General features: G+C 48.0%; 1 protein-coding gene across 3 annotated transcripts in view; it reads left to right on the top strand.

The window, feature by feature from the left end:
• LOC138758403 (uncharacterized) overlaps window positions 1-18,985 on the top strand; it is a 30,166-nt gene extending 11,181 nt beyond the window's left edge. For all 3 annotated transcript variants that reach the window (XM_069927266.1, XM_069927265.1, XM_069927264.1), the window contains exon 2: window positions 11,753-18,985. In XM_069927266.1, the coding sequence (XP_069783367.1) occupies window positions 11,847-13,481 (1,635 nt within the window). In that variant the 5' untranslated portion in view covers window positions 11,753-11,846 and the 3' untranslated portion in view covers window positions 13,482-18,985. The remainder of the gene's footprint in view (window positions 1-11,752) is intronic.
• The last annotated feature ends 931 nt before the right edge of the window (window positions 18,986-19,916 follow it).

Here is a 19,916-nt window from a genome sequence, read left to right as displayed (position 1 = left end):
TTTTACACAGAGAGTTGTGGGAGCCTGGAATGCCTTGCCAGGGATGGTGATGGAAGCTGCAACATTGGGGGCATTTAAGAGACTCTTAAACACATGGATGGAAGATAAATAGAGGGTTACAGGGTAAGGAGGGTTTAGTACATTTTTTGGAAGGAATATATGGGTTGGCACAACATCAAGGGCTGAAGGACCTGTACTGCTATATTGTTCTATGCTCTATATTCTATGACGACATGCTCCTGTTTCACACCCCACTCAGCCAGCCCTGCCCATGGCCCATGTGCATGTACAGATCCCCATTTGCAGTGGAAAGGCTCACTATTGTCCAGCTGTTGAAACATTCACGCACATCTGCTTTCTGTTTACCTTGAGCCTATGTGCTCCAGTAGTTTGATGATGATGTCATTCTCCTTACTGCCGATAACTGGGAAGAATTTCTGTGCTTTTTACCAAGTGCTGTTGAGTCAGACCTTTTCCATGATTGGCCGTGTACTTTACATGAACCTAAGTCCAAGCATGAAAATTAAACGTTTGCTGTATTTAAATTGAAATAATGGGCCCTTTCAGCTCACGAGCCCGCGCCGCCCAATTACACCCAATAGACGTACATTCCCGGTATGTTTTGAAGGGTGGGAGGAAACCGGGGCACCTGGGGAAAACCCACGCAGACACGGGGAAAAAGTACAAACTCCTTACAGACAGTGCGGGATTTGAACCTAGGTCGCTGGCGCTGTGACCGTACTATATTTGCTAATATAAAATCTAGACCAGTGATTATCACCCTTTTTGTTTAATCCACCACATACCACCTTAAGCAATCCCTTACTAACCACAGTGCACCTGTGGTGTATGACGCCGGCAAGGTCGGGTCAGATACAGCAATGAGCTCTCTGAACCCTTCTCCATTAACAATGGCGTGAAGCAAGGCTGCGTTCTCGCACCAACCCTCTTTTCAATCTTCTTCAGCATGATGCTGAACCAAGCCATGAAAGACCTCAACAATGAAGACACTGTTTACATCCGGTACCGCATGGATGGCAGTCTCTTCAATCTGAGGCGCCTGCAAGCTCACACCAAGACACAAGAGCAACTTGTCCGTGAACTACTCTTTGCAGACGATGCCGCTTTAGTTGCCCATTCAGAGCCAGCTCTTCAGCGCTTGACGTCCTGTTTTGCGGAAACTGCCAAAATGTTCGGCGGGAAGTCAGCCTGAAGAAAACTGAGGTCCTCCATCAGCCAGCTCCCCACCATGACTACCAGCCCCCCCACATCTCCATCGGGCACACAAAACTCAAAACGGTCAACCAGTTTACCTATCTCGGCTGCACCATTTCATTGCAGGCAAGGATCGACAACGAGGTAGACAACTGACTCGCCAAGGCAAATAGCGCCTTTGGAAGACTACACAAAAGAGTCTGGAAAAACAACCAACTGAAAAACCTCACAAAGATAAGCGTATACAGAGCCGTAGTCATATCCACACTCCTGTTCGGCTCCGAATCATGGGTCCTCTACCGGCATCACCTACGGCTCCTAGAACGCTTCCACCAGCGTTGTCTCCGCTCCATCCTCAACATTCATTGGAGCGACTTCATCCCTAACATCGAAGTACTCGAGATGGCAGAGGCCGACAGCATCGAATCCACGTTGTTGAAGATGCAACTGCACTGGGTAGGTCACGTCTCCAGAATGGAGGACCATCACCTTCCCAAGATCGTGTTATATGGCGAGCTCTCCACTGGCCACCGTGACAGAGGTGCACCAAAGAAAAGGTACAAGGACTGCCTAAAGAAATCTCTTGGTGCCTGCCCCATTGACCACCGCCAGTGGGCTGATCTCGCCTCAAACCGTGCATCTTGGCGCCTCACAGTTCGGCGGGCAGCAACCTCCTTTGAAGAAGACCGCAGAGCCCACCTCACTGACAAAAGGCAAAGGAGGAAAAACCCAACACCCAACCCCAACCCACCAATTTTCCCCTGCAACCGCTGCAACCGTGTCTGCCTGTCCCGCATCGGACTTGTCAGCCACAAACGAGCCTGCAGCTGACCCCCTCCATAAATCTTCGTCCGCGAAGCCAAGCCAAAGATGTGAGTGGAAGAAAGCAAGCTGAGAACCACTGAACTAGACAAAAATAAAAACAAGCAATTACACTGATATATTGAGGTAATGTTACCCTGATGCACATGCACAGTCACTCCTGATATAAAGGAAATGTAAATATTGATACATAACTTCAGACACAGTTCAGCACAGGTACTGACACTAGAGGATACTGCTTTAGTTATGGGCCAGCTGACAGTCGGGTACAATTACATTGAAACACAGATGAAGTCATACTGATGGTGCCCTCCAAAATGTTGGGGACAAGGACACACCCTTTTCCTTTATGTTCTCCTGTGCTCCACATGTGATTAAAGTGCACATTTCAGCATGATCAAACCAAAATGAACACAAATATGTTTTAATAAAATCCTTTTTAATCACATGTAAGTTGTTTAAAACTGTGGAGCACAGGAGAACATAAAGGAAAAGAGACCATCTTTGACCCCAACAAACTTGTTGAAACTTTAAAACTGTCAAGCACAGGGGCAAATAAAAGAAAATCAACATGATTTTACTCCCTGCCTTTAATCAAAATTACTTATAAATTAATTTTAAAAATCAATAATGTGGCAACCCCCCCCCCCCCCGAGAACAGGCGATGAATGTACAGTAATTGTTAATCTTTCCAATTATAAAAATATTCTAAGTATGGGCCCCAAAGTTTCATAAATTGAAACTTTCTATCTTTAATATTATATCTAATTTTTTCCAAAATTAAATAGGACATGTCATCATATCACCACTGTGTATGAGAAGGGGATGAATCATTTCTCCATGCCAATAAGATTGCTCGTCTGACCATCAACGTGGTGAAGACTAAAACTTTTTCCTGAGATGCCGATACAAGTTTGAGTCTTTGTTCCAAACATTATGGAGGGCAGTGAAGCTGCGTTCATTCATATGAAAGATCACAAGGAACATTAACTCTGTTCCTCCTTTCACAGATGCTGTCTGACCTGCTGAGTTTTTTTTAGCATTTTCTGCCTTTATTTCAGGTTTCCAGTATTTTCAGCCTTTGCTTGTATTGACGATTTTAGACTGTTACACTGACCCATACACTGGCACGGTTAGCGTAGCAGTTAGTGAAAAGTGAAAAGTGGCAAAGCAGCAGGTATGGATGGAATCCCCCAGAGGTCTGGAAGGCTGGCGGCAAAACTCTGCATGTCAAACTGCATGAGTTTTTCAAGCTTTGTTGGGACCAAGGAAAACTGCCTCAGGACCTTCGTGATGCCACCATCATCACCCTGTACAAAAACAAAGGCGAGAAATCAGACTGCTCAAACTACAGGGGAAATCACGCTGCTCTCCATTGCAGGCAAAATCTTCGCTAAGATTCTCCTAAATAGAATAATACCTAGTGTCGCCGAGAATATTCTCCCAGAATCACAGTGCGGCTTTCGCGCAAACAGAGGAACTACTGACATGGTCTTTGCCCTCAGACAGCTCCAAGAAAAGTGCAGAGAACAAAGCAAAGGACTCTACATCACCTTTGTTGACCTCACCAAAGCCTTCGACACCGTAAGCAGGAAAGGGCTTTGGCAAATACTAGAGCGCATCGGATGCCCCCCAAAGTTCCTCAACATGGTTATCCAACTGCACGAAAACCAACAAGGTCGGGTCAGATACAGCAATGAGCTCTCTGAACCCTTCTCCATTAACAATGGCATGAAGCAAGGCTGTGTTCTCGCACCAACCCTCTTTTCAATCTTCTTCAGCATGATGCTGAACCAAGCCATGAAAGACCTCAACAATGAAGACGCTGTTTACATCCGGTACCGCATGGATGGCAGTCTCTTCAATCTGAGGCGCCTGCAAGCTCACACCAAGACACAAGAGAAACTTGTCCGTGAACTACTCTTTGCAGACGATGCCGGTTTAGTTGCCCATTCAAGGATCGACAACGAGATAGACAACAGACTTGCCAAGGCAAATAGCGCCTTTGGAAGACTACACAAAAGAGTCTGGAAAAACAACCAACTGAAAAACCTCACAAAGATAAGCGTATACAGAGCCGTTGTCATACCCACACTCCTGTTCGGCTCCGAATCATGGGTCCTCTACCGGCATCACCTACGGCTCCTAGAACGCTTCCACCAGCGTTGTCTCCGCTCCATCCTCAACATTCATTGGAGCGCTTTCATCCCTAACGTCGAAGTACTCGAGATGGCAGAGGTCGACAGCATCGAGTCCACGCTGCTGAAGATCCAGCTGCGCTGGATGGGTCACGTCTCCAGAATGGAGGACCATCGCCTTCCCAAGATCGTGTTATATGGCGAGGTCTCCACTGGCCACCGTGACAGAGGTGCTCCAAAGAAAAGGTACAATGACTGCCTAAAGAAATCTCTTGGTGCCTGCCACATTGACCACCGCCAGTGGGCTGATATCGCCTCAAACCGTGCATCTTGGCGCCTCACAGTTCGGCGGGCAGCAACCTCCTTTGAAGAAGACCGCAGAGCCCACCTCACTGACAAAAGGCAAAGGAGGAAAAACCCAACACCCAACCCCAACCCACCAATTTTCCCCTGCAACCGCTGCAACCGTGTCTGCCTGTCCCGCATCGGACTTGTCAGTCACAAACGAGCCTGCAGCTGACGTGGACATTTACCTCCTCCATAAATCTTCGTCCGCGAAGCCAAGCCAAAGAGAAGAGTGCAACGCTGTTACACCACCAGTGATTGGGACGGGGGTTCGAATCCCATGCTGTATGTGAGGAGTTTGTATGTTTTCCCCGTGTCTGCGTAGGTTTTCCTTGGGTGTTCCCGTTTCCTCCCACCATTCGAAACAATTGGTCGGCACAGATTCGAGGGTCAAAATGGCCTATTACCGTGCAGTATGTCTAAATAAATTTATAGGTACAGTTGTGCTAACACATAGGTTACACTATCAAGCAGGTACAGGTGCACTAATACATGGGTAAGGTAACACAGTTAAACTGTATGTTGAATATTGAGTTACGATTCTACTGCTAAATACCAGTGTTTTCGATTTAAATGATGCAGTGAATCACTGATATGCTGACGCTGTGAAACATTGCAACTGTGCAGTTGGATGGAGACAGAATATCTCCCAGTGTGGTGTAGGCAGACAGATAGACAGCAAGGTCACGTCAGGTCTGGCAGCCTCTCATTATTCAAGCCTTGATATTGCTAGTCTGTGCCTTTGCCAGTCTGCAAATGACTGTGTGGCTCAGTATGACAAGTCAAGTTTATTGTCATCTGATTGCACAAGTACAACCTGACAAAACAGCATTCTGCGGTCCTCAGGGCAGCACACAACTAGATATAACACTCGCAATATAGGTGTAGGACAAGTATTTCATCGATACAAATAAATGAATAAATAGTGTTTCGTGACTATGAGAGACCCAGATGGTTAGTGTGAGCATTCTCACAGCCTGTGGGAAGAAGCTGTTCCTCAGCCTGGTGGTGCTGGCTCTGATACCCCTGTATCTCTTTCTGGTGGCAACAACACCATCTAAAAATTCGCTGACTATACCAACGGTAGAGGGTTGTATAGAAAGGGTGATGAGTCAGCATACAGGAGGGAGATTGAAAACGTGGCTGAATGGGGCACCAACAATCATCTCGCACTTAATCTCACCTAAACTAAGGAGCTGATTGTTGACTTCAGGAAAGGAAAGCCAGAGGTGTACGATCCAGTGATCATCGGGGGATCAGACATGGAGACGTTAAGTTTTTGGAAGTCACTAACTCAGAGCATCTTTCCTAGACCCAACACACTTAACAGCATCGTGAAGAAACCATGTCAGCACCTCTACTTGCTCAGGACTTTGCGGAGGTTTGGTATGAAACCAGAAACCCTGCCTGATGTCTACAGAGGTGCAGTGGAAAGTGTGCTGACCGGCTGCATCAGAGTCTGATACGGGAACACCAATACCCCTGAGTGGAAATCCCTGCAAAAGTACATCACAGGTAAAACCCTCCCCACCATCGAGAACATCTACAGGGAATGCTGCCAAGCAATCATCAAAGACCCTCACCACCCAGCACACGCTCTGTTGTTGCTGCTGCCATCAGGAAAGAGATATGGACTCGCACCACCAGGTTAAGGAACAGCTGCTGCCCCTCCACCATCCTCAACAACAAACTCAAACAGGGACCCACTTAAGGACTGTTACTTGTGCACTTTATTGATTTTTTTTTCTCTCTCTGTATTGCACAGTCAGTTTGTTTACATTTCTTTATTTGTTTACATGTGTACTTTGAGTACAGTTTTTTTCGGTACTACCAATAAGTGGTAATTCTGCCTGGTCTACAGGAAAAAGGATCTCCGGGTTGTATGTGATGTCATACTGAGAGAGCAGAGCCAATCTATTGAGCCTCCTGAGTTTTGATCTTGAAGTGTTTTCTTGTAACGATGTCAGATTGTGGTGTGTGCCAGATACAGTGACCATGTTCTCTTCTCCCCTTTTGGTTCCTGCACCCCACCTTCCTCTCACTGTGGAATTACATCAGTGTGAATACCTGAGACCGTATGGTGAATGAGGTGGAGTAATTTGTGCTGTCCTGGCAGCCATCCCTTGGCAGACCTCCAGCCTCACACATCAATGTGCCCCATTGTCTGCACCACTGTTCACATAACTTCCTAGCTCTGTAAGTGTGGGTCTGACACACAGAAAAATTCAGGCTAATCTTCATGCAAAAGCAGAGAGCATCATCTGCTGCTTGAACCTTCCAGACAGGGAGCCTTTCCAAAAATATTGGAATACCAGAATGAGCATCTGCGCCAGAGTTCATACGTGGTCAAGACTGCACTGACAAACACTGCATCTTTGTCCCGTCCACTACAGAGGAAGGTGTGAAGCATGGCCTCAAGGAGGCAGCCAACTTCAGGAAGGACCTCCATCACCCTGGTCACAACCTTTCCTCACTGCTGCTTTTGAACCTGAAGACCAGCAAGTCTAGGTTCAAGAATGGTCAAACCTCCCCTTGGTTACATGAATCATAGATGGTCTGCACTCTTACCTTTTTTGCACTGGCTGGCTGCATCACAGTCTGTCAAGGTTGCTGTGATGATACGGATCGGCAGTCAATCCCAATCGCTGACCTACCGGGATCGTTGTCTGAAGAGGGCGCGCAAAACCATTGAGGACCCCTTCCACCCTGCACATGGCATCTTTCAGCTGCTCCCGTCGGGGAAGAGATCCAGGAGGATCAGAGCCAGCACCACCAGGCTGAGGAACGGCTTCTTCCCACGGGCAGTGAGAATGCTGAATGACCAAAGGAATGGCTCACACTGACCCTCTGAGACTCTCATATTCACAAAATAATGTTTATTTGTAGATATAAATATTTATCCTGCATATGTATTGTTTTTCTGTATGTGTGTGATGTCTGGTTGTGTGTCTGTGTGTTTTCCACTGAGGACTGGAGAACACTGTTTGGTCGGGTTGTACTTGTGCAATAAACTCAACTGGACTAGTGTTACTGTGAATATTTATTATCTGCTCTATGTCTCATAATTTAATTCATTTTGTTTACTACTATAGTTTTTCTTTATAATTACCTGTTTGGCTGGGTAAGAACTTGGTGCACATGTACATTGTACAATGTGTAGGCCAATAAACTCATGGTCATGGTCCTACCAGTTTCTCTTCAGGAAAGAGGGACAGGGTCTGGGGAGTATGTGGTTCAGGCGATATCCCTGTTGCCTGTGTGAGCTGGGACAGTGAACCCAGCCCTGCCTCACCCAGGGCTCAGTTTCTGGTGATTAGCCTAACTCTGAACCCTGACAACTGCAGGCAAACTAGACCTTCTGATCTCCTTTACCGGGATAATTGGCCCAATGGATTCAATCCAAAATCAACAGTAGAAAGAAGATTGAAATCTTTATTGATTCAAATTCTTCGAAAGTCATAATATAAAACTTCCTCTGGAACCAAAGGCACAGGGGATGTTATTTTCCGTAACAGGTCTCATGACATAGTTTTAGTCCAGTGGGAAAATGGATCAGCTGAATGGCCTATTTCTGCTCCTGTGTTTTATAGTCCGTGTAATACTGCTGAAAGACTCCTGCTGTTGTGTGAGAAAGCTTAGGTTACCTCAGGAACAGCTCCATCAGCTCAGCTGTGTTCCTTTCATCCCTGGTTGATGTGTGACCTAAGATCACCATTTTCATTGACCTCATCTGTTCACCGAACACACAACCTTCCTTTCATCAGAAGGCAGTAAAAACACGAGGCTGGAGAAACTCAGCAGATGAAACAGTGTCCTTTCTATAGCAACATTTGGGGCCCTTCATCATCAAGGAATGGAAAACCATCAGCAGGCGCCTGAGAAAAGGGTATTATTATCCATACCTTGACGATGAAGAGCTCAAGCCCCCAAACGTTGGTGATGTATCTGTCTTTGCTGTATAAAGTTCACTGTTTGACCTGCTGAGTTTCTCCAGCATCGTGTTTTCACTTCAACCACGGTGTCTGCAGACCTTTGTGCTTTACTCCTTTCATTGGAAAGCGTTGAACGGTCATTGCTTGCTGACCCATTTACACCACCTGTGAGCTCTGTCAGGTGTCACTTTGTGATGTGAGACAAGTTCAGCACGTCTGAGAAGCAATGAGTCTGACCACAAGTTGACTAATGGATTTTTATTTGCCCGCGGGGTCTGGGGACGTGGGTGGGGTGGAGTTGCAAAAGGGCGACGCACTCGCGAGCGCGCACACATACACATGCGCATGATATATTTGTATGACACAACAGTGAGAGCAATCTCCACATAGTATCCACCACCCTTCGAACCAGTGCAGATACCACACCAATATTAGTTGGAAAGGAAGGAGTTACAATGACTTTCACCCAACTACAGGATAGATCAATAAGATGGAAAGAGTGCAGAGAAGATTTACTAGGATGTTGCAGGGGCTTCAGGAACTACAGGGAAAGGTTAAGGAGGTTAGGACTTTATTCCCTGGAGCATAGAAGAATGAGGGGAGATTTGGTAGAGGTATTTAAAATTACGAGGGGATATACAGAGTAAATGTAGGTGGGCCTTTTCCACTGGGGGTAATTAGGATACAAACCAGAGGACATAGGTTAAGGGTGAAAGGGGAAAAGTTTAGGGGGAATTTCTTGACACAGAGAATGAGCTGCCATCTGAGGTGGTGAATGAAGACTCAATTTTGACACTTAATAGGAATTTGGACAGGTACATGGATGGGAGGGCTATGGACTGGGTGCAGGTCAGTGGTCTAGTCAGAAAAATGGCCAGGCCCAGACTAGAAGGGCTGAAAGGGCCTGTTTCTGTGCTGTAATGTTCTGTGGTTCCAATGATTGATTGTACATGTGGCACCACAGTAAGCCCCCCAACCCATTACTGGCACACACCTTGTAGTCAACTCTCCAATGTCATCTGGCTTGTGAGCTGGATTGGAGTTTGAGTTCGTCCTTGGGGAAAGAGAGAGAGTTGCCCCACTGTGGTGGACTTTATGTAGCAGCCAACTGCAGGGGCAGGCTCAGGTCTGCCCAAAATAGGGAAGGTGATTAAGGGAGCCAGTGGTGAGGTGGGTATGCATTTAAAGGAGCCAATAGCAAGGTGTGCTCCTACCTGTGGGTGGACTAACGTTCAGCGACCTTTGACCGCCTGGTCAAATGACACTCCAGGAGCAAGCACATGGATTATCCTTTGTTTGGAGCAAATTCCTGTCTGACCTGTTGGAAAATCCTCTGGGTGACTCACTCATCTTCCAGGATCGTATCTCCCTGTTACTCACTGGCTTTGCTTGGGCAAGAGCACAGCTCACCTTTGACACTGAGAATTGCTAGTTGTCTGGTAACTAACTCATCAAAAGCTTAATGAAAGGGCCGCACGGTTCGTGTAGCAGTTAGTGTAACACCTTTTTTTCCAGCCCCAGCAATTGGGACTGGGGTTTGAATCCTGTGCTTTCCATAAGAAGTTTGTATGTTGTCTGCGTGGGTATTCTCTCGGGGCTCTGGTTTCCTCCCACCCTCCCATGTTCTGGGTTAATTGGGCAGCATGGGCTCATGGGCCGAAATGGCATGTTACCGTGCTGTATATCAAAATTTAAATTGCAGAGCGATTGAGAGATTAGAGTCATAGCCCATTCAGCCCAACCCCATTTTATTCTCTCCATTTTTAATATTTCTGTTTCCAATTTATCCTCAATTTTCCTCCTTTTCTCACCTTCAGTCCGTCATCTGACCCCAACTCCCATTCAACCTTCTCAGTTTCTCTTTTACCATTTTACCCTCCTAGAAATGTGGAACAGAGGTGCTGCAGATGCTTCCGAATCAGATTCTGGTTTATTGTCATAAATGTGGCACGAAATTTGTGGTTTTGCGACAGTGGTATAGAGTGTTACAGGCGCAAAATTGTTATAAATTACAGTTACGTAAATACAGTAGTTAAAATTAAATAATTTGTGCAAAAGAGAAAAAAGTGAGATCGTGTCTATATTGTCCATTCAGAAATCTGATGGCGGAGGGGAAGAAGCTTGTCCTGTTGGTTGGCCGTCCTCAGACTCCGGTACCTCCTTCTTGGTAGCAGAGTGAAAAGGACATGGTCTGGGTGGTGGGGCTCCTTGAGGATAGAGGCTGCTTTCCTTAGACACCGTCTCTTATAGATGTCCTCAATGGAGTGAAGGCTGGTGTCCATGGTGGTGCTGGCCGACTTAACAACCCTCTATATTCCCAGTCCTGTAACTCACCTCTCCTTCTGAAAAGCCCATTTGACTTTATATCAGAGGTATCATGGGGACCCTCTACCATTTTGGCAAGACCCTGTGTATGAGAGTTGTCTCCTGGCCTCATCCAACATGGCCGAATTGGCCTGTTACTGTGGTGTATACCTAAATTTCAGTGCAGAGCGGTTGGTGCAGAAGTTAGTGCCATGCCTTGACAGGACTGGACCAGGGTTTGAGTACCGCGCTGTCTGTAAGGAGTTTTGTATGTTCTCCCCGTGTCTGTGTGGGTTTTCCGTGGGGGCTATGGTTTCCTCCCACTATTCAAAATGTACCGGGGAGGTGTAGGTTAATGGGTTGTAAATCGGGTGGCATGGACTAAATTTCTAAAACTTTAAATTTGATCTCCATAAAATTCTGAGCTGTGCTTTCCCAAGTTGTGGAATGTGTGGGGTGCTAGTAGATTTACACAGAGACATACAGCACAGTAACAGGCCCTTCTGGCCCACAAGCCCGGGCTGCCCAATTGCTCCCCATTAACCTGCACTTGGACTTCTTCCCTGGTGCAGTCAGTGACGGTGAAATCACCGGGACATTGCTACCGTGGAAAAGTTGTATCAGGACGACTGGAATCCATCAATGCTGACTGGCTATTGTTGGACCCTGACACGAGAGGCATCAGATGCTGAGTCCAGATCAGCGGGAAAACATTTTTGAAGGGTGGAAGGAAACCAGAGCGTCCGGAGCGACCACAGGGGGAGAGCGTACAAACTCCTAGCTAACAGCGCTGGATCCGAACCGGGCTCGCTGTGACAGCGTTGCGTTAACCGTTCTGAGAGTGGGAAGATTTTAAGATAACGGGAGCAGGGCCCTTTTGGCACAAGCTCCTGTTCCTGACGCTGCCTTCACCCGTCTGCCCCCACCGTTGAGCCTTCAAAGAACAGGCGAGCGGGGTTGATGGACTAACGCTGATGTCCTTTGTGTTCCTCTTAGGTCTGGTGAAGGACTGTGGCATCGTTTCCAAATGGCAGGCCTCAGAGCCACCCCTTAGTTCTGGCGGAGACCCCCGACCTTTCCCGAGTCCCTGATGGAATCCGGCTACTACTCGGAGATGGAGAGTCTGGAGTCCGCGCCCGCCGACGCCCCGGACGCCGGGAGCTGCGGCCAAGGGCTGCTGCAGCGGAGCCGGCCGGGCAGGGGAAGGTCCAGCTCCTCGAGCCGGAGGAAACGAGAGTTCATATCCGACGAGAAGAAAGATGCCAGCTACTGGGAGAAGAGGCGGAAGAACAACGAGGCGGCCAAGAGGTCCAGGGAGAAGAGGAGGATCAGCGACATGGTCCTGGAGAGCCGGGTGCTGGCCCTGAACCAGGAGAATGTCCGCCTCAGATCCGAGCTGCTGGCCTTGAAGCTGAGGTTCGGCCTCATCACCACGGCCGCGTACGTGGAAAACAGCCAGCAGCTGGCAGGGGCGGTGATGGGCTCCTTCTATGCCACTTGCTCTCCTGTCCTGCTCCAGTCTGACTCCTCGGAGGCCGAGCACTCCGGGTTCCCATGCAGAAGCAAGTTTTCGCCTCGGGGCTCCCTGTCTGACGCCTCCAACGGGTCCCTCAGCGCAGGGAACAGCCCGGAGCCCGTGGTCCAAGGGGACGCCAGGCAGGACGACCACCCGGCAGACGGGGACGCGCTGCTGAATGTTCACTTCACGTATGGAGCCGCGGACCCCATCTGCCTGTTGAGGAGCTGCGACGACGGGGAGTTCCTGGGTTATCGGGTCAAGTGCAGCCTTGCGGCCGGGGACATCGCCCCGTACCGGGCACCGGGCGGCGGCGAACCGGCGGCGTCTGCCCCCGGGTCAGCTCAAGCCCCTGCCGTCGAGCCGCCGCCGCCCGTTCAAGGTCCGCGCCGAGCGCCTCTCCCCGCAGTCCCCAGCGCCCTGGCCCCGCCGTGCGGCGTCGAGCGGCCGGCCCGCGAGCCCGGCTGCTGCCGGCTGGGAGCCGGTGCCCTGGGGTCCGCCGCTGAGCTCTCGGCCGCGGAGCGCCCAGAAGGTCCAAGCGCCCGGCCTTGCCTTGGCAGGAAGGCGGCGACCCGGCGAGTCGAACCCCAGGGTGCCGAGGCGACCCTCCCGTGTCCCCCGTCTCAGCAGGACGCGTTGGGACGCTGCCCGCCGCCCTGTTCGGGGATCGAGGCCCCACGAGGGTCGGACCAAGGCGCCCTGCCCGAGGGTCCTGGCAGCGGCAGCCGCGGGAAGTGCGACGCGAAAGGCTCCGATGCCGCGGCACTGCCCGATCCCCACCAGAGGCTCAAGGGAACGGCCCTCCCTCACAAGCTCCGCTTGAAAGTCCGAGCAATGCACTCTGGCGAACACGATAACGGGCAGGACCCTTCTCCTCGCAGCCGTGAGCGAGGGCCGAGGTGCAATGGGTGCGCCGTGAGGAGTCGTGCTTCAGTCCATGGGAAGGGAGCCCTCTGGGGCGAGTCGGGGTCTCTCGGTGCGGGCCCTGGGCAATGCCACGTGTCCGAGTCCAATCATCTGAGCGACTCAACCCCGTCAAAGCATCGCACTGCAATTGTCTCTTACTGCAATGCACTTGAAAGGAACACCACGCAGTGCACTGAGACGCTGCCTCTCCACGACAGGGGCCGTTTAACCAGCCCCACTCGAGGAGAAAGTCTGGAGGAACACGGCTGCAGAGAGATGAAACAAGGACAGGGCTTCGTCTGAATGTCTGAGACTACTAAAGGGCGACGATTCCTCCGCGCAGGCGATACCTCAGTCTTCTTGCTGTGTACCAGCACAATGCTGCAAGGGATTCTCCTTCCCCGGACACAGCTCAACGCTGGAGTTGGTTTCTGGACAAGAGTTGGTGTATGGATGTTTCAGGGACTGATCAACATCGATCAGATGATGCGGATGCAATGAGATCCACCTCTTGTATTAGTTGTGTTCTGTTTTGGTTGTGACAAATCTCCCCAAGGACTCTTGAGTCTGTTAGTTCTTGGTTGGATCTATAGAGATCCAAATCCCAAACCAGAAAGGTTAATGTTTATATTTTATTGATTGTATTCTATCTCCACTCCCGCGCCTTCACTTTGGTTCTTTCATGAAGGCTTCTACTGGGAGATGGGAGAACATCTGCAATTCCCTCCTTTTTAGGTGGCAGGAAGGTCATTCACACGCTGAGTCCTCGTGCCACATGGAGTTACGCCTGACTGTGGTTTCTGCCCACAGACCATTCATCGCATCTCCATGACCTGCTTCCCACCCAGAGCCAACTCGGACCTTCTGTCCGAGGGTCGCCGCAAGGTGGCATGCGGTGTTTCACCATCCAAAACATCCAAAACACGGTCAGCTCAGGCTGACTGGAAGTGAACACACAACACTGGAGAAACTCAGCAAGTTACATAACCAGAGTTTTGGACTTGAGCCCTTCATCAACATATATGCAAAATGTCGGCTATGTATCTTTGCTACATAAAGGACACTGTTTGACCTGCTGAGTTTCCCCAGCGTTGTTTTTTGCTTCAATCACAGTGTCTGCAGACTTTTGTGTTTTGCTCAGGCTGACTTGAACTTGCTCTTTGCATCTCATGAGGTCAGCTGATGTACAACAGAGGGACAAGATTGACTTAAAAATCAGTGTTGGGAAACATTTTCACAGGTCAGGCATCATTGAGAGAGGGAGGCAGGGAGAGAGAAAGAGAGAAAAAGAGGGGAGAAAGTGAGAGAGAGGGAGAAAGGAGCAAGAGAGAGAGAGAGAAAATGAACCTTTTTTTGGCGATCTTATCCAAGTGCACAGGTCACAGGTGTAACCATCACATCCACCTAACTGTTTCAGTGATTAAAATAAAACAGAAAATCTTGGAAACAAAAAGGATCTTTTGACTTGAAGTATTGACTCAGTTCTCTTTCCTCAGAAGCTGCCTCATCTGCTTAGTCTATCCGGAATTTTCTGGGTTTTTGTTTAACATTTTAGGTTATTAGTGTCTGCTGTATTTCTGACTGTTTCCTTGATCTGTTACCTAAATTAAAAATTTAAATTTTATTTTCAGCACGGTAGAAGTCGTTTCTGACCATTTAAGCCCATGCTGCCCAATTACACCTGAATTAACCTGCAAGGATGGGAGGAAACCAGAAAAGTTGGGGAAAACCCACGCAGACATGGGAAAATGTACAAACTCCTTACAGACAGTGCTGGATTTGAACCTGGGTCGCTGGCACTGTAACAACGTTATGCTAACTGCTACGCTAACCCCGACAGTGCTGGTGTTGCCCCAAACATCATATTCTCACCTCTTGATGGCTCACTATAGGGGGAGATGTTCCTCATCTTGCACGGTGGTGAAAAGGAAGATTTGCTCTGTCCGTATCACTACCTGTCATAGGACGGTCAGATTAAGCCATTGCAATAAATTATCTAGTGGCTCTGCTGCTTTGAGACAATAGTTTTAGTGAGCAAGAGTGTAAATGGGAGTGTTGCTGAGTCTCCTCTGACACCCAGTGTTTTTCACCCCGACACACTCCACACTCAGACCTGTCTCCCTGCTTGACTGATTGTTCCATGCCATCAGAGACCCCAATGTAAGTTGCCCTCACTATCCGAAGGTCTTCTGTAGATTCATTCACATTGCACTGCGCACCAAACTTTCCCTAAAATGTAGAGCAGGCTAAAGGTTTAGAGCAGCCATTCTCAGCTTTTTTATTTCAGCAATGCCCCCCCCACCAAAGAATTCTGTGGGTCCCCTTCCCTGTGAAGCAACCAAGTTTTCTTCCATACTTCTCTCTTCCCTGTGACATAAAAAACATTTTATTAAAAAAATCTTAGACATAGCAGGCCATTTCAGCCCAGAGTCTGTGCCACCCAATTTACTCCCCATTAACCTACAACCCCTGGTACATTTTGAACGGTGGGAGGGAACTGGAGCCCCCGGAGGAAAACCCACACAGACACAGGAGGATGTACCAACTCTTTACAGACAGCGCGGGACTTGAACCGCAGTCCCGATCACGGGGGCTGTGAAGGCATTATGCTAACCGCTACGCCAAACGTCCCACCCTTAATCTTAAACTTAGTCGGTGGCCACCTCCTTAAATGTGGTGTGACCCTCGGTGGTGGGGGGGGGGGGGGGTGGAGGTGGGTGAGGTGGCGTTGGGCTCCTGTTGAGAATAGCTGGTTTGAAGCATCGCTATGTTTTCAGTTCCCATTTCTTAAAAATAATCCCTTGATCAATTGGAAAGACATGACTGGGTGAATTTAGTTCAACACAGCTGACAATGGGTTTATTCAAAGTAGCCATTTGATTCTAACAAAATGAAAATGACTTGTACGGATCACTTACATTGGTGCACAGTGGTCTTAAAAAAATTTAAAGCTTTTTAAGAAATGTCTCTTGGTGGCCTTCTGCCAAAATTATGAGAGTCCAATAAACAGACTCAGTGGCAGAAGCTTGAAAATCCAAATGCTTTAATTTGAAAGGGTTGTGTTGGCTTTTATTCCGGTGGTTTAGAAACACTCCAGAAATAACTCCGGACAGAAAATTTGATCTGTGTTGATGTCATTTACATTCAATATTCCTCCAACTGGTGCACTATTTTGTAGAGTGTATGTATATTGAGCTGGCGAGGAGCCGGTCTTTCTCCCTGTACAGTTAGTGTAGAGGTTAATGCAACACCGTTACAGTGCCTGCAACCCGGGTCAAATCCAGCGCTGTCTCTAAGCAGTTTGTATGTTCTACCTGTGACCTGCCTGGGTTTCCTCCGGGTGCTCTGGTTTCCTCCCACCCATCAAAAAACCATACAGGGGTTGTCGGCTAATTTGGGTTTTTGGGCTCGCGGGCTGGAAGTTCAAGTAACCATGCAGGACGTCTAAATTTTAATTTAATTTTTAGGGCTACGTGCTCCACTGTAGGGTTATCATTCACCAAAGGGGCAAGGGACCACTTCCAGCAGAGTGTAATTAATCAGACCCCACTGGTCCTGGGTTTGCACAGATACCATCAGGAGAAACTCTTTGGAGTCATTGGGTTCATTTAATGGGGGCCATCAGTGGCTTTATTGCATGTCATTCTGGCTCACCAAATTTCATCCGCTCCACTCAGACAGTGTTCCACAGAATGAATTCTCAATGGAGGGCATGGACATAAAGCTGTATTCAGGAAGTGTTACCTCTTTCTTGGCCAAAGAAAAAAACACAATAAAAACCTATTTTGTTCCTCTAATATTTTGAAAAATCCATTGTATCCAATCATATGACTGGTTTGGTCTTGTGATTGCCATCGGTTATAACTGGATTTTGCTTCCTGAACACTTTTGGGTGTATTTTGTGGATTTTGGGCTGCTGATCACGAAAATCACCTTAGAATTTTCTTATCATGTACTGATTTTTAGATATAACCTATTTTTGTGATTTCCTGTCACATTTTGTGTCTACTTCAAGCAGACAAAACCATAAAGAGCAACATGTCGTTGAAAATTCATTTTCTGCATTCGCATGTGGACGTCTTCCCTGCTGATCCTGGTGCCGTCAGTGATGAACACGGTGAAAAGTTTCACCAAGACACTGTGACCGAGGAAAAGCTGTATCAGGGCAACTGGAATCCATCAATGCTGGCCGACTATTGTTGGAGACTGACACAAGAGGCATCAGATGCTGTCCAAATGAAAATTAGCAGCGAACATTTTTTGATCGGTTTAACTAACGAAATGTGCCAATATCATTATGCGATTAAAATGCTAAATTCAATTAAAGTTAATTTAATGTTTTTCCAACTTCCTATGTGATACAGCAAATCTGAAATTATCTGAGATCAGCTTTAAATTGTCTATCATAATCCCCAATATTTTTTCAGGAAGCAAATCTTTTGAAATAATTTGTTGTCCAGTGTTATTTGCCATAAATTGCCCAGTCAATTCTGGACTTTGGATACATGATGCATGTTGGAGATCAAAGGTACCAACTTGCTGAGGAACGGACCCTCGCTGGTGCCGATCCTCAGGACTGAGGTAAGCCTTGCACACCTCACTGAACTGGCCTCTTTCTTGTTTTTATGAACCAAGCAGACCAATGGGTGAATGCGTGAATTGTTACGGCTCAGAAGGACACCCTTCGGCCCACTATGCCTTTGCTGGCCCATGTCCCATCTGTTCCCTACACCTTCCCCCCCCCCACCCCCCTTCCTGTGCCCATCCTGTTCCCTGATTGATTCAGTCCCTCTGCCACACTGGCAATGAGTTCTAGAAAATCACTATTCTCTGAATAAATACTTTTTAAAAAAATCTCTCGCCCCTTTCTCTTGAATTTTTTGATCCAAATGTTAAATATGTATCCCCGGAGTCCTTCAACACTACACTCATGGAGACTGCTACCTCTGTTCCTCTTCTCCAAACCAGCCATGATTGTATCCCTCCACTAAATCTCCTCTCACCAGGGAGGATAAGCCCAGTTTCTCTAGTGCAACCCTGCGGGGGCTGAAATTCCTCATCCATGGAACTAGAAATCCTTTCTGTACCCTCTTAAGGGCTTTCATAACTTTCTCTAGGTTAAGTGTCCAAGATTGTTGAGTATGGGTTTAGACCTTTGTATATGAATCTCAGGGTCCCATCCAGTCAGATCTTCACTTGTTTCAGCATACTGATCCAATGTGCTGTTTGGTCATATCTGAGCAAAGGTGGGGGGGAGGGGTTCATTATCAAGCAACATGGTCAAATGTGTGCTTTCAAGTGCAGAAACTGTAGTAGGGAGTTTGGGAGCTGAGCGATTGCCTTCTTGAAAGGAGGACCTTCAACTAATTGCCTCATTTACACACGAGAGTTTTTGACCTGTGTGGGGGAAAATAAAATCTTGGCTGCAGAATCAATTTTGTGCATTTGTCTGATGGGTTTGACAATCTTAAATGTTTTAGAAATGTCATCGTCTCCCTGAGGTTTGACTCTTTCATCCCAAGAGCACAGTGTCTAGTTAATGAAGTGTGCACTTTTTGATTATTTACGTGTTACTACGTTAATTTTGACAAGGTGTATGTATTTATAAGCAGGAGAAATGTCCTGGTATTTCATGTTGTTTCGTGTTAATTGCAAAATTTCTCCTTTCTGTTAAAGATCTGACTTTGAATGATTTTTTTTATCGTTCCATGTAAATTATGTAAAGAGCTGTCAGGTGGTTGTCGTACAGCTTTCCACTTTCATTTGGTTTTCAAGTAACACTGAATTAATAAAAGGAAATTATATAGCCTTGCCTGAACACTCATTAAAATGGGGGCGAACGCAGTGCTGCAGTGACCGTCCAAGTGGGCAATGGCATCGGGTAGTACAAACTCTTACAGACAGCGCCGGGTTCGAACCTGGGCTTGTGCTAACCGTGCTGCAGAGAGCAGTGGGTGCCTGGGCCGCATTGCGAGGATGGGGTCTTGGATGACCTCTCCCTTCGTGCTCCTGTCAGCACAGAGCCAGGAGCATGATGTTGGCTGGCGCAGGGCTCCTCTTTTCCTTCAGAATCAGCAGGCTCGTCTATTTTCTTTCCAGCCCATCCATTTCCCTGCTGAGAGCCCTGACTGCTTCAGTCCCTTTGCCACAGAGGCAGGGAGCTGCAGAACATCATCATTCTCTGTACGAGTGGAGAGGACTATGGCATCCGCTAGGGCAGGGCTACGGAATAAAGAGTTGTCCACACAGTGTGAGGGTGAACCAGTAACTGAATTCCTCGTGATGCGCGCAGGGGAGCACCCACTTCCGGTGACACATATGTGCCAGCTTCCAGAAGCGACGGCAGCGCGTCGCGGCATTGGTCCCTGGCCAGCGGTGCGCCATCCGGAAGCGGAGAGTTCCACCGGGGAACACGTCGCGTCAACTGCAGGCTTCTCCTCGGGAGTGAAGGGGGACCTGCCCCATTTTGAGTCAGCTGACTGGGGCGGCGATTCACCCCATCTAACCGCACGGTCGCTCGGCCCGCTACAGGACACCCGTTTAAGGTGAGTAGAGGAAAGTTTAGAGGGAGATATCAGAGGTAGGTTTTTAATCAGTGATTCTCAACCTTTCTCAGTCTACAGCCCACCTGGTTTCCGGTCTAACATGTCACACCCCACTAGTGGCAATGACGGAGTAATATTTTCAAGTTAAAAGTCACCTCTGTAAGAAAAGCATCTGTCTAATTTAAAGTACTTC

This window comes from Narcine bancroftii, chromosome 3 (genome assembly GCF_036971445.1).
Source record: "Narcine bancroftii isolate sNarBan1 chromosome 3, sNarBan1.hap1, whole genome shotgun sequence".
Lineage (NCBI taxonomy): Eukaryota > Metazoa > Chordata > Chondrichthyes > Torpediniformes > Narcinidae > Narcine > Narcine bancroftii.
Note: the sequence above shows the minus strand (reverse complement) of the source record. Positions and strands in the feature narration are given on the sequence as shown.